A 15,024-nucleotide genomic window follows, 5' to 3' on the forward strand; every position below is an offset into this window, starting at 1 on the left:
TAGTAAGACAACAGGTTTATCTGGAGGAGGTAGTAAGACAACAGGTTTATCTGGAGGAGGTAGTAAGACAACAGGTTTATCTGGAGGAGGTAGTAAGACAACAGGTTTATCTGGAGGAGGTAGTAAGACAACAGGTTTATCTGGAGGAGGTAGTAAGACAGTAAGACAACAGGTTTATCTGGAGGAGGAGGTAGTAAGACAACAGGTTTATCTGGAGGAGGTAGTAAGACAACAGGTTTATCTGGAGGAGGTAGTAAGACAGTAAGACAACAGGTTTATCTGGAGGAGGTAGTAAGACAACAGGTTTATCTGGAGGAGGTAGTAAGACAGTAAGACAACAGGTTTATCTGGAGGAGGTAGTAAGACAACAGGTTTATCTGGAGGAGGTAGTAAGACAACAGGTTTATCTGGAGGAGGTAGTAAGACAGTAAGACAACAGGTTTATCTGGAGGAGGAGGTAGTAAGACAACAGGTTTATCTGGAGGAGGTAGTAAGACAACAGGTTTATCTGGAGGAGGTAGTAAGACAGTAAGACAACAGGTTTATCTGGAGGAGGTAGTAAGACAACAGGTTTATCTGGAGGAGGTAGTAAGACAACAGGTTTATCTGGAGGAGGAGGTAGTAAGACAACAGGTTTATCTGGAGGAGGTAGTAAGACAACAGGTTTATCTGGAGGAGGAGGTAGTAAGACAACAGGTTTATCTGGAGGAGGTAGTAAGACAACAGGTTTATCTGGAGGAGGTAGTAAGACAGTAAGACAACAGGTTTATCTGGAGGAGGTAGTAAGACAACAGGTTTATCTGGAGGAGGTAGTAAGACAACAGGTTTATCTGGAGGAGGTAGTAAGACAACAGGGATAAAGTGTTCATAATAACAGGTGGTTTCTGTTGCTTTGTTTCCCTCTTAGAGCCAACTCAGTAGCATGGAATCCTCACAAGATGCTGATGGCTGGTCTACAGTGCTGTGCATTCATGGTTCGGGACAAAACGGTACGATAAACACGGCCTCCTCTTCCTCTTCCCCCCATCTTCCTCACCTGAATCATCTTCATCATCCTCTTCCTCAAATCAAATCAGTGTATTGGTCACTTACACATGGTTAGCAGATGTTATTGCGAGTGTAACGAAATCTCGTTCTCATTATTTTCCTCCTCTTCTTCCTCAACTCAAATCAAATTTTATTGGTCACATACACATGGTTAGCAGATGTTGTTGCGATTGTAGCGAAATCTCTTTCTCATTGTGTTTCTCCTCTTCCTCCTCATTATCTTCATTCTCCTCCTCTTCCTCCTCCTCTGACCTAGATGTGTGTATGTATTGGTATTGATATGTAGGCTACGTTTCATTTTACAATTTGTTTTATTGTAGTTCTGTCCTTGAGCTGTTCTTGTCTATTAATTTTCTGTATTAATTAATGTTGTGTATTATGTCATGTGTGGACCATAGGAAGAGTAGCTGCTGCTTTCGTAACAGCTAATAAATAACGACCCTAATAAAATACCAAAATATCTCTTCCTCCTTCTCTTTCTCCTCCTTCCTCCCCGACCTCTTCCTTCGTTATCCAGATTCTGCTCCAGAGACTCATATGTTCTTTCTGTGTTCCGTTGTTCTAGAATCTTCTCCAGAGACTCATACGTTCTCTCTGTGTTCTGTTGTTCTAGAATCTTCTCCAGAGACTCATACGTTCTCTCTGTGTTCCGTTGTTCTAGAATCTTCTCCAGAGACTCATACGTTCTCTCTGTGTTCCGTTGTTCTATAATCTTCTCCAGAGACTCATACGTTCTCTGTGTTCCGCTGTTCTAGAATCTTCTCCAGAGACTCATACGTTCTCTCTGTGTTCCGTTGTTCTAGAATCTTCTCCAGAGACCCATACGTTCTCTCTGTGTTCCGTTGTTCTAGAATCTTCTCCAGAGACTCATACATTCTCTCTGTGTTCCGCTGTTCTAGAATCTTCTCCAGAGACTCATACATTCTCTCTGTGTTCCGCTGTTCTAGAATCTTCTCCAGAGACTCATACATTCTCTCTGTGTTCCGCTGTTCTAGAATCTTCTCCAGAGACTCATACATTCTCTCTGTGTTCCGCTGTTCTAGAATCTTCTCCAGAGACTCATACATTCTCTCTGTGTTCCGCTGTTCTAGAATCTTCTCCAGAGACTCATACATTCTCTCTGTGTTCCGCTGTTCTAGAATCTTCTCCAGAGACCCATATGTTCTTTCTGTGTTCCGTTGTTCTAGAATCTTCTCCAGCGGTGTCACTCGGCCCAGGCCTCCTACCTCTTCCAGCAGGATAAGTTCTATGATGTCAGCTATGACACGGGAGACAAGTCCATTCAGTGCAGCCGCAAGCCCGACGCCTTCAAGTTCTGGCTGATGTGGAAAGCCATCGGCACCAAGGGTCTGGAAGAGAGAGTGGACAGAGCCCTCGCTATGGCCAGGTCAGTTTGAAACAAAAATATATTTCTCTTTTGTTTTTTCTCCAAAGACTTGATAGCAGACTCATCTATGTAGCCTGGTCCCAGATCTGTTTTTGCTCTGGTCCAGTGAAATGCTTACAGTGTTGGTCTAATGTATGAGCTTTAGTGTACATTGTAGTGGCAGGCCGTCTGCACCGTAGCAACAGTCAATCTCCCAGCCCTCTACTGGCCCCCTTTTAACATCTATTTCAACTTTATTTAACTTGGCAAGTCAGTTAAGATCAAATTATTTTTTACAATGACGGCCTACCGGGGAACAGTGGGTTTAACTGCCTTGTTCAGGTGCAGAACGACATATTTTTACCTTGTCAGCTCGGGGATTCCATTTATCAACCTTTCGGTTACTGGCCCAGCGCTTTGACCACTAGGCTACCTGTCGTCCCTCCACTCTAACCACTAGGCTACCTGCCGTCCCTCCACTCTAACCACTAGGCTACCTGCCGTCCCTTCACTCTAACCACTAGGCTACCTGCCGTCCCTTCACTCTAACCACTAGGCTACCTGCCGTCCCTCCACTCTAACCACTAGGCTACCTGCCGTCCCTCCACTCTAACCACTAGGCTACCTGCCGTCCCTCCACTCTAACCACTAGGCTACCTGCCGTCCCTCCACTCTAACCACTAGGCTACCTGCCGTCCCTTCACTCTAACCACTAGGCTACCTGTCGTCCCTTGAACATGATCCTGGAGCAACCACTAGGCTACCTGTGGTCCCTTGAACATAGCCCAGTCCATCCTGGAGCATCCATGACTCAGACTGTCTGGTCCTGTCTGATCAGCTAATAGCCCAGTCCATCACCTTACACCATCCATGACTCAGACTGTCTGGTCCTGTCTGATCAGCTAATAGCCCAGTCCATCACCTTACACCATCCATGACTGACCCCCTCAGACTGTCTGGTCCTGTCTGATCCTGTCTGATCAGCTAATAGCCCAGTCCATCAGCTTACACCATCCATGATTCAGACTGTCTGATCCTGTCTGATCAGCTAATAGCCCAGTCCATCAGCTTACACCATCCATGATTCAGACTGTCTGATCCTGTCTGATCAGCTAATAGCCCAGTCCATCACCTTACACCATCCATGACTGACCCCCTCAGACTGTCTGATCCTGTCTGATCAGCTAATAGCCCAGTCCATCACCTTACACCATCCATGACTCAGACTGTCTGGTCCTGTCTGGTCCTGTCTGTTCAGCTAATAGCCCAGTCCATCAGCTAACACCTAGAAGCTAGACTACTTTAACGTTATAGCAAAAGGATTAAAGGGATTGATGACAAATATCATATTTGAATGTGTTTAGATTCAAATGGTTTCATTGTGTATTTAAGTTGCTTGATCAAATGTTTTTTTTTGTGGGGGGGGGCGACAATACCGAGTGATGGGAAGGGCTCTGCATCGAATGTAATTAGGATCTGTCCAATGCTTCCTGCTCTCAGCGTCTCTGCCCAAAATACCAAAGTAGTAGCTAGCTACAAATAGACTGTTTAGCAAAAGGTGGCCGACCCTGAAGACCTAAGACCTACTAAGGTATGCAGACTTCTGCCGAATCATCTACATCATATCTGTTAGAGCAGGGCTTGAGCAAAAGCCTGCACAGTCACCCGGTAAGTCTCCAGGAGGACAGGAGGCCATCTCTACACTGTGGTCACCTCTGGTCTAGACACAGTAACATTGCTCATCCAAAACAGTATGTTTTCCATACACTTAGAGTAGTAGCAGTTTAACTATGGAGTAAAACCCTACACCTTGAGATACCCCTCTCTAATAGATATAACCCAGGCTGAGGAACGATAGATCTTCTACACGAGCAACCACAGCATCTCCACAGCTTTCTAATAAGGTGTACAGTGGAGAATACAGAGGCAAACTGGGCTTGGCAGAATGGGCTCGGCAGACTGGGCTTGGCAGAATGGGCTCGGCAGACTTGGCAGAATGGGCTCTGGGCTTGGCAGACTGGGCTCGGCAGACTGGGCTCGGCAGACTGGGCTCGGCAGACTGGGCTCGGCAGAATGGGCTCGGCAGAATGGGCTCGGCAGAATGGGCTCGGCAGAATGGGCTCGGCAGAATGGGAATCGGCAGAATGGGCTCGGTAGAATGGGCTCGGTAGAATGGGCGGTAGAATCGGCAGAATGGGCTTGGCAGACTGCATGTAATTCAAGCAGTCCTAGAAAATGGAGCTGTATATTTGGGAGGTCAGCCGGTTCTATTTCTGGGCCGTTGGCAGTAAAATTACAGTCGGGTCAGAGGGTTCCTTAACTATTCTGTGTGGCATTTAGTTGTCCTCTCATCTATTCTGATCCAGATGACCTGCGGTCACCTTTACAGTTCAGGACCTACTGACTGGCGGGGGTGTGTGGGACCAAGATAGGGGAGGGGGTCGTACGACACGAGGCCAGACAACGGCCAGGCTATTTTCAGACTGTTACTGATAGCCCTGCTCACTCCACTCCATTCATGTGTCTAATGCTGTATAGGATTCAGTGGGTCGGTCGGTGCCGTTTAACATGAGGGAGGACCGGTCCTTTTTATTTCCCCGTGAACACGCCCTTATTTCTAATACATCCTATTGGATGACTGTCATTCACATTCACCCAGTTCAGTGGTTTATGACTGTCATTCACATTCACCCAGTTCAGTGATAGGTTTAGGCTACTGTCATTCATATTCACCCAGTTCAGTGATAGGTTTAGGCTACTGTCATTCATATTCACCCAGTTCAGTGATAGGTTTAGGCTACTACATGATACTCTATTGTTCCCCTATACCCATCATGAGGTTGCCTAGCCTATGAATTAAAGTTTACAACATAGGTGGACACAGGTCGAGAGAACAATTCGAGTAGTCGAGGTGACAGTGACACATTCCTTGCCTGCATCTAGCTGATCTAGGGTTTAATCATTAGTCTTAACAGTTGCAAACGAGAGTTTCTATTGGACACATTCAGGTGTGTTTATCCCTGTTTCATTCCATTTTAAAAAACGTTTTTCAACAGAATCGGAATGAATACACGCCTGTCTGGCTGGAGGACAGGGCCTTCTAGTGGTGGTCTAGAGGATAGCAGGAGGACAGGGACCTATAGTGGTGGTATAGAGGATAGCAGGAGGACAGGGCCCTCTAGTGGTGGTCTAGAGGATAGCAGGAGGACAGGGACCTATAGTGGTGGTATAGAGGATAGCAGGAGGACAGGGCCCTCTAGTGGTGGTCTAGAGGATAGCAGGAGGACAGGGCCCTCTAGTGGTGGTCTAGAGGATAGCAGGAGGACCACTGGAGCAGGATTGCTGTGTTGGACAGACTAGAAGACACATTTCAGTGTCTGGCTGGAGGACAGGGCCCTCTAGAGGATAGCAGGAGGACCACTGGAGCAGGATTGCTGTGTTGGACAGACTAGAAGACACATTTCAGTGTCTTCAAAAAGGCTCGGTAAAACTCTTGTAGCCTGAAAAAAAGGGGTTTCCTACGGTTGTGTCATGTAATTATTTGTGACACTCTCGACTTCCTTCTCTTTGGTAGATATCTGGCAGAGGAGATCAAGAAGAGAGATGGATTCCGTCTTGTGATGGAGCCGGAGTACACCAACGTCTGTTTCTGGTACATTCCTCCTAGTCTGAGGGACATGGCTGACGGACCTGAGTTCTGGAGAAATGTCCATGCGGTAAGTCAGAGGAGGACATCCCCCTCGTTATACAGAACACGATCCTCTCCTTTCCTGTGGTGTTCTTCAACATTAACAGAAGCCCTGTCATCAATAACACAACAACAACAAAATACAAATCAATTCAGGAATTAATTCATGTTGAAAAACAAAACAAAAAAAAACATTCATTTCACAGGATATGAATGAGACAAATGTTAGCTAACCGTGAGGATTTAGGCTCCAGTCTCTTTTGGGAGGTGTGGGTTCAGATCCCACCACTGGCACAAGCAGGACCATAATCCTCCAATCCTAATCCATACGGAAATGGACCTTAGATCTGTATGTGGAGACTCTAAATACAACTTGACTTTGGTTATTATGTCCCAATAATCTCTCCTTTCTGAAAGGTAATGTCTGGTACATGGAAACACCAATTCAGTGTTCTGACACGTGAATGAGTGTTTACTTCACAAGGAAGGAGAGATTATTGGAAATACTGACGCCTTAACTTCCCAGTTCCACCATCTCACAAGTGTATGTACTACTCCCTACCCCCAGGTGGCGCCAGTGGTTAAGGAGCGCATGATGAAGAAGGGCTCTATGATGGTAGGCTACCAGCCCCATGGAGACAAGGCTAACTTCTTCAGACAGATCATCATTAGCCCTCAGGTCAGCAGAGAAGACATGGACTTTCTGCTGGACCAAATACACAGCCTGGGGATGGACTTATGATCCCACGGGGAATACCTACAAAATGGCACCCCGTTCCCTCAATGAGCCCTGGGCAAAAGTAGTGCACTATATACAGGGAATTTGGGTACCATTTTGAACAAAACCCAAATGGTCATGTTCAGTAGGCACGAAACAGGAGATCCTGTTTTGAAACTGAGTGAAAAGGAAGTGGTACCCCAAACATCCTATAAGAAGTTTCCAAACATCCTATAAGAAGTTTCCAAACATCCTATAAGAAGTTTCCAAACATCCTATAAAAAGTTTCCAAACATCCTATAAGAAGTTTCCAAAACATCCTATAAGAAGTTTCCAAACATCCTATAAGAAGTTTCCAAAACATCCTATAAGAAGTTTCCAAACATCCTATAAGAAGTTTCCAAACATCCTATAAGAAGTTTCCAAACATCCTATAAGAAGTTTCCAAACATCCTATAAGAAGTTTCCAAACATCCTATAAGAAGTTTCCAAACGTCCTATAAGAAGTGTGTTAACTTGTTCTCTTATTTGGTGCCCCAGGGCTGTGCAGAAGCCTCAGCATGTCATCCTTCCATTGCCCGTCTCCTTAAAGTGATCTAACGATTACCTGTTTCTGCTATTCACTATCGATTCCATTTGTAATTCTGAGGACAGGCAGTGTGTCCGTCCATGAGACTGTAGACACAGTAGCTTGTGTCCGTCCATGAGACAGTAGACACAGTAGCTTGTGTCCGTCCATGAGACAGTAGACACAGTAGCTTGTTCACGTCCATGAGACTGTAGACACAGTAGCTTGTTCACGTCCATGAGACTGTAGACACAGTAGCTTGTTCACGTCCATGAGACTGTAGACACAGTAGCTTGTTCATGTCCATGAGACTGTAGACACAGTAGCTTGTTCACGTCCATGAGACTGTAGACACAGTAGCTTGTTCACGTCCATGAGACTGTAGACACAGTAGCTTGTTCATGTCCATGAGACTGTAGACACAGTCGCTTGTGTCCGTCCATGAGACAGTAGACACAGTAGCTTGTTCATGTCCATGAGACTGTAGACACAGTAGCTTGTGTCCGTCCATGAGACAGTAGACACAGTAGCTTGTTCACGTCCATGAGACTGTAGACACAGTAGCTTGTTGATGTCCATGAGACTGTAGACACAGTAGCTTGTTCATGTCCATGAGACTGTAGACACAGTAGCTTGTTCATGTCCATGAGACTGTAGACACAGTAGCTTGTTCATGTCCATGAGACTGTAGACACAGTAGCTTGTTCATGTCCATGAGACTGTAGACACAGTAGCTTGTTCATGTCCATGAGACTGTAGACACAGTAGCTTGTTCATGTCCATGAGACTGTAGACACAGTAGCTTGTTGACGGTTTTCAGGGCTCAACCTCTTCATAGGAACCAATTTCAGATAAATAAAAACTCAAAAGTCATTATCCTTTATGTCAATGTGATTTATTTTGGTTTTGAGTAATATAATAAATACTGTTTTAATATAACTGCTGTTGGAAAGCGAGGCGTGCAACTTTTAGTAAAAGCTGAAATGTTTTGAAGAGATTTTAGGAGATACGATTTTAAGCGATACCGATTGATTGTAAGAGATTTATATAAATATTAATATATGTTTATTACTTGATGAGATTAATATATAAATCTTTAGAGAATAATGATGTGTAATGTGATGCTTTAAATCTATTTTAGTTCTTTCTTTTCATTTAGGATTTTCTCTTTTGAATTCATTTTCTTCCAGACGCAATTAACTTTTACAATTTTAAAATCATTTAAAAAAATGTTTTTAAAAACGTAGCACACCTAGTGCCTGAATACTGTGAGTCCACCTACATACATCAGATCTTAAAATGGCTACCGTTGTTATGTTTAATAAACAGTTGTTGGTGTTTTTAGCAACACTTGACTTAAAGCCAACAGATGAAATGCTTTCTTTCTATGTTTTAAAACGGACTCAAAATGCCTGTTATTTAGTCATTACTACGAGACGATAATAAGACGATATAAGTGGTCAAACCTTAATGCATTACAGCTGCTTTATAATACATTATACCAGTTGGCTTTAAAAGGAAGGTGTTTTATTTTGTAGCTTCAAAGAGAATGGTGTTTACTTTAAACTTGTACCAAGTTCTGTGTACAATACTAGGATACGTGCATTCTGTAGCATACCTCATATCGTATTGTAGTATCTGTAGCATACCTCATATCGTATTCTGGCAAGACATTCTGTTTTCTCTTGTTGTTTTCTCTTGTTGTTGTTGTTTTGTTCAGATATGTTGTCTGGAAAAAGCCTGTATGTGTTTGTTGTTTTTTGTAGATGGAGGTTTCACTGAGAATTATTTATTTTCTTTATCAGTGAAAATAAAACCATTTGTTTACTGAATCAGGTTGTTGTTGAGTATCTTTTGACTTCATAGCCTGGTATAGACCTCTGTGTGTTTTAGCCCTCTCCTCTGATTACAGACTGCCTCTTCATAGCCTGGTATAGACCTCTGTGTGTTTTAGCCCTCTCCTCTGATTACAGACTTCCCGTTCATAGCCTGGTATAGACCTCTGTGTGTTTTAGCCCACTCCTCTGATTACAGACTGCCTCTTCATAGCCTGGTATAGACCTCTGTGTGTTTTAGGCCACTCCTCTGATTACAGACTGCCTCTTCATAGCCTGGTATAGACCTCTGTGTGTTTTAGGCCACTCCTCTGATTACAGACTGCCTCTTCATAGCCTGGTATAGATCTCTGTGTGTTCTAGCCCACTCCTCTGATTACAGACTTCTTCTTCATAGCCTGGTATAGATCTCTGTGTGTTTTAGCACACTCCTCTGATTATTACCATGTCAGACAGTACAGTACATTTTTCTGCTTTAGTCATCTTCTCTGAAGCAGGTCCAGGTCTGGACCAGGGTAATCGTTAGAGAAGATGGACCAGGGTAATCATTAGTCAGAGAAGATGGTCCAGGGTAATCATTAGTCAGAGAAGATGGACCAGGGTAATCATTAGTCAGAGAAGATGGACCAGGGTAATCATTAGTCAGATAAGATGGACCAGGGTAATCATTAGTCAGAGATGATGGACCAGGGTAATCATTAGTCAGAGATGATGGACCAGGGTAATCATTAGTCAGAGAAGATGGACCAGGGTAATCGTTAGTCAGAGAAGATGGACCAGGGTAATCATTAGCCAGAGAAGATGGACCAGGGTAATCATTAGCCAGAGAAGATGGACCAGGGTAATCATTAGTCAGAGATGATGGACCAGGGTAATCATTAGAGAAGATGGACCAGGGTAATCATTAGCCAGAGAAGATGGACCAGGGTAATCATTAGAGAAGATGGACCAGGGTAATCGTTAGTCAGAGAAGATGGACCAGGGTAATCATTAGCCCGAGAAGATGGACCAGGGTAATCATTAGCCAGAGAAGATGGACCAGGGTAATCATTAGAGAAGATGGACCAGGGTAATCATTAGTCAGAGAAGATGGACCAGGGTAATCATTAGCCAGAGAAGATGGACCAGGGTAATCATTAGAGAAGATGGACCAGGGTAATCATTAGCCAGAGAAGATGGACCAGGGTAATCATTAGCCAGAGAAGATGGACCAGGGTAATCATTAGAGAAGATGGACCAGGGTAATCATTAGCCAGAGAAGATGGACCAGGGTAATCATTAGTCAGAGAAGATGGAGCAGGGTAATCATTAGTCAGAGAAGATGGACCAGGGTAATCATTAGCCAGAGAAGATGGACCAGGGTAATCATTAGTCAGCGAAGATGGACCAGGGTAATCATTAGCCAGAGAAGATGGACCAGGGTAATCATTAGCCAGAGAAGATGGACCAGGGTAATCATTAGCCAGAGAAGATGGACCAGGGTAATCATTAGTCAGAGAAGATGGACCAGGGTAATCGTTAGTCAGAGAAGATGGACCAGGGTAATCGTTAGTCAGAGAAGATGGACCAGGGTAATCATTAGTCAGAGAAGATGGAGCAGGGTAATCATTAGTCAGAGAAGATGGACCAGGGTAATCGTTAGTCAGAGAAGATGGACCAGGGTAATCATTAGTCAGAGAAGATGGAGCAGGGTAATCATTAGTCAGAGAAGATGGACCAGGGTAATCATTAGCCAGAGAAGATGGACCAGGGTAATCATTAGCCAGAGAAGATGGACCAGGGTAATCATTAGCCAGAGAAGATGGACCAGGGTAATCATTAGTCAGAGAAGATGTCTGAACTGAAGCAGGTCCAGGTGCACGGAATACATCAAGTGTTGACTTTACCGTGAAATGCCGAATACAACAAGTGTTGACTTTACCGTGAAATGCCGAATACAACAAGTGTAGACTTTACCGTGAAATGCCGAATACAACAAGTGTAGACTTTACCGTGAAATGCCAAATACAACAAGTGTAGACTTTACCGTGAAATGCCGAATACAACAAGTGTAGACTTTATATATGCCATTTATATGCCATTTAGCAGACGCTTTTATCCAAAGCGACTTACAGTCATGTGTGCATACATTCTACGTATGGGTGGTCCCGGAATCGAACCCACTACCCTGGCGTTACAAGCGCCATGCTCTACCAACTGAGCTACAGAAGGACCACCACTTTATCGTGAAATGCTTTACTGACAAGCCCTTAAACCAACAGTGCAGTTCAAGAAGAAGAAAATATTAAAGTAGACTAAAATAAAAAGCAATAAGAAAAAGTAACACAATAAGAAAAACAATAATGAGGCTCCGTACAGGTGAGGCCAGTACCGAGTCAGTGTGGGGGGTATATACAGGGGGCACCGGTACCGAGTCAGTGTGGGGGGTATATACAGGGGGCACCGGTACCGAGTCAGTGTGGGGGGTATATACAGGGGGCACCGGTACCGAGTCAGTGTGGGGGGTATATACAGGTGAGGCCAGTACCGAGTCAGTGTGGGGGTATATACAGGGGGCACCGGTACCGAGTCAGTGTGGGGGTATATACAAGGGGCACCGGTACCGAGTCAGTGTGGAGGGTATATACAGGGGCACCGGTACCGAGTCAGTGTGGGGGGTATATACAGGGGGCACCGGTACCGAGTCAGTGTGGGGGGTATATACAGGGGGCACCGGTACCGAGTCAGTGTGGGGGGTATATACAGGGGGCACCGGTACCGAGTCAGTGTGGGGGGTATATACAGGGGCACCGGTACCGAGTCAGTGTGGGGGTATATACAGGGGGCACCGGTACCGAGTCAGTGTGGGGGGTATATACAGGGGGCACCGGTACCGAGTCAGTGTGGGGGGTATATACAGGGGGCACCGGTACCGAGTCAGTGTGGGGGTATATACAGGGGCACCGGTACCGAGTCAGTGTGGGGGGTATATACAGGGGGCACCGGTACCGAGTCAGTGTGGGGGGTATATACAGGGGGCACTGGTACCGAGTCAGTGTGGGGGTATATACAGGGGGCACCGGTACCGAGTCAGTGTGGAGGGTATATACAGGGGGCACCGGTACCGAGTCAGTGTGGGGGGTATATACAGGGGGCACCGGTACCGAGTCAGTGTGGGGGGTATATACAGGGGGCACCGGTACCGAGTCAGTGTGGGGGGTATATACAGGGGGCACCGGTACCGAGTCAGTGTGGGGGGTATATACAGGGGGCACCGGTACCGAGTCAGTGTGGAGGCTATATACAGGGGGCACCGGTACCGAGTCAGTGTGGGGGGTATATACAGGGGGCACCGGTACCGAGTCAGTGTGGGGGTATATACAGGGGGCACCGGTACCGAGTCAGTGTGGGGGGTATATACAGGGGGCACCGGTACCGAGTCAGTGTGGAGGCTATATACAGGGGGCACTGGTACCGAGTCAGTGTGGAGGCTATATACAGGGGGCACCGGTACCGAGTCAGTGTGGAGGCTATATACAGGGGGCACCGGTACCGAGTCAGTGTGGAGGCTATATACAGGGGGCACCGGTACCGAGTCAATGTGGGGGCTATATACAGGGGACACCGGTACAGAGTCAGTGTGGGGGGTATATACAGGGGACACCGGTACCGAGTCAGTGTGGAGGCTATATACAGGGGGCACCAGTACCGAGTCAATGTGGGGGCTATAAACAGGGGGTACCGATACAGAGTCAATTTTGTGGGTATATACAGGGGGTACCGGTACAGAGTCAGTGTGGGGGCTATATACAGGGGCACCGGTACAGAGTCAGTGTGGGGGCTATATACAGGGGGCACCGGTACAGAGTCAGTGTGGGGGCTATATACAGGGGGCACCGGTACAGAGTCAGTGTGGGGGCTATATACAGGGGGCACCGGTACAGAGTCAGTGTGGGGGCTATATACAGGGGGCACCGGTACAGAGTCAGTGTGGGGGCTATATACAGGGGGCACCGGTACAGAGTCAGTGTGGGGGGGTACAGGTTAGTGGAGGTCATTTGTACATGTACAGTGCCTTGCAAAAGTATTCATCCCTCTTGGCGTTTTTCCTATTTCCTATTTTTCCTATTTCCTATTTTTCCTATTTCCTATTTTTTCCTATTTGTTGCATTACAATCTGTAATTTATTACAACCTGTAATTTAAATGGATTTTTATTTGGATTTCATGTAATGGACAGACACAACATAGTCCATATTGGTGAAGTGAAATAATCATTTTTTTAATAGTTTCCTAAAATAAAATAATAAACAGAAAAGTGGTGTGTGCGTGCTGTATGTATTCACCCCCTTTACTATGAAGCCCTTAAATACGATCTGGTGCAACCAATTACCTTCAGAAGTCACTTCATTAGTTTAATAAGGTCCACCTGTGTGCAATCTAAGTGTCACATGATCTGTCACATGACCTGTTCTAAAATGCCCCAGAGTCTGTAACACCACTAAGCAAGTGGCACCATGAAGACCAAGTTGCTCTCCAAACAGGTCAGGGACAAAGATGTGGAGAAGTACAGATCAGGGTGGGGTTATAAAAACATATATCAGAAACCTTGAACATCCCATGGAGCACCATTAAATCCATTATAAAAATGGAAAGAATATGACACCCCAACAAACCTGTCAAGAGAGGGTCGCCCACCAAAACTCACGGACCAGGCAAGGAGGGTATTAAATCAGAGAGGCAACAATGAGACCAAAGATAACCCTGATGGAGCTGCAAAGCTCCACAGCGGAGATTGTAGTACCTGTCCATGGGACCACTTTAAGCCGTACACTCCACAGAGGCTTTACGGAAGAGTGGCCAGAAAAAAAGCCATTGCTTAAAGAAAAAAAAAAAAGCAAACATGTTTGGCTTTTGCCAAAAGGCATGTGGAAGACTCCCCAAACACATGGAAGAAGGTACTCTGGTCAGATGAGACTAAAATTCATCTTTTTGGCCATTAAGGAAAACACTATGTCTGGCGCAAACCCAACACCTTCGAGAACACCATCCATCATCAGCAGGGTCTGATAAACTGGTCAGATTTGAGGGAACGATGGCGCTAAATACAGGGAAATTCTTGAGGGAAACCCGTTTCAGTCTTCCAGAGATTTGAGACTGAGACGGAGGTTCACCTTCCAGCAGGACAATGACCCTAAGCAAACTATTAAAGCAACACTCGAGTGGTTTAAGGGGAAGCATTTAAATGTCTTGGAATGGCCTAGTCAAAGCCCAGACCTGAATCCAATTGAGAATCTGTGGTATGACTTAAAGATTGCTGTACACCAGCGGAACCCATCCATCTTGAAGGAGCTGGAGCAGTTTTGCCTTGAAGAATGGCCAAAAACCCCAGTGGCTAGATATGCCAATCTTATAGAGACATACTCCAAGATACTTGCAGCTGTATTGACTTTGATGGGGTGAATAGTTCTGCACGGTCAAGTTTTCTGTTTTTTTTTTGGTCTTATTTCTGATTTGTTTCACAATCTTGGTGTGTTTGGACCATGATAGTTTGTTGGTGATGTGGACACCAAGGAACTTGAAACTCTCGACCCGCTCCACTACAGCCCCATCAATGTTAATGGGGTCAATGTTTGTCCCTCCTTTTCCTGTAGTCCACAATCAGCTCCTTTGTCTTGTTCACATTGAGGGAGAGGTTGTTGTCCTGGCACCACACTGACAGTTCTCTGACCTCCTCCCTATAGGCCGTCTCATCGTTGTCGGTGATCAGGCCTACCACTGTTGTGTCGTCAGCAAACTTAATGATGGTGTTGGAGTTGTGTTT

At 45.5% G+C, this 15,024-nt stretch overlaps 1 protein-coding gene across 1 annotated transcript in view; it reads left to right on the forward strand.

Annotated features, from left to right (window-relative positions):
- The window catches only part of LOC124020748 (acidic amino acid decarboxylase GADL1-like), a 45,442-nt gene extending 36,223 nt beyond the window's left edge, over positions 1 to 9,219 (forward strand). The window contains exons 11-14 of the mRNA XM_046336008.1: positions 908 to 989; positions 2,235 to 2,434; positions 5,988 to 6,129; positions 6,670 to 9,219. Coding sequence (XP_046191964.1) covers positions 908 to 989; positions 2,235 to 2,434; positions 5,988 to 6,129; positions 6,670 to 6,843 — 598 coding nt within the window. The 3' untranslated portion in view covers positions 6,844 to 9,219. The remainder of the gene's footprint in view (positions 1 to 907; positions 990 to 2,234; positions 2,435 to 5,987; positions 6,130 to 6,669) is intronic.
- Positions 9,220 to 15,024: the final 5,805 nt, after the last annotated feature.

The sequence above is a fragment of the Oncorhynchus gorbuscha genome, unplaced genomic scaffold, assembly GCF_021184085.1.
Source record: "Oncorhynchus gorbuscha isolate QuinsamMale2020 ecotype Even-year unplaced genomic scaffold, OgorEven_v1.0 Un_scaffold_897, whole genome shotgun sequence".
Taxonomy (NCBI): Eukaryota; Metazoa; Chordata; class Actinopteri; order Salmoniformes; family Salmonidae; genus Oncorhynchus; species Oncorhynchus gorbuscha.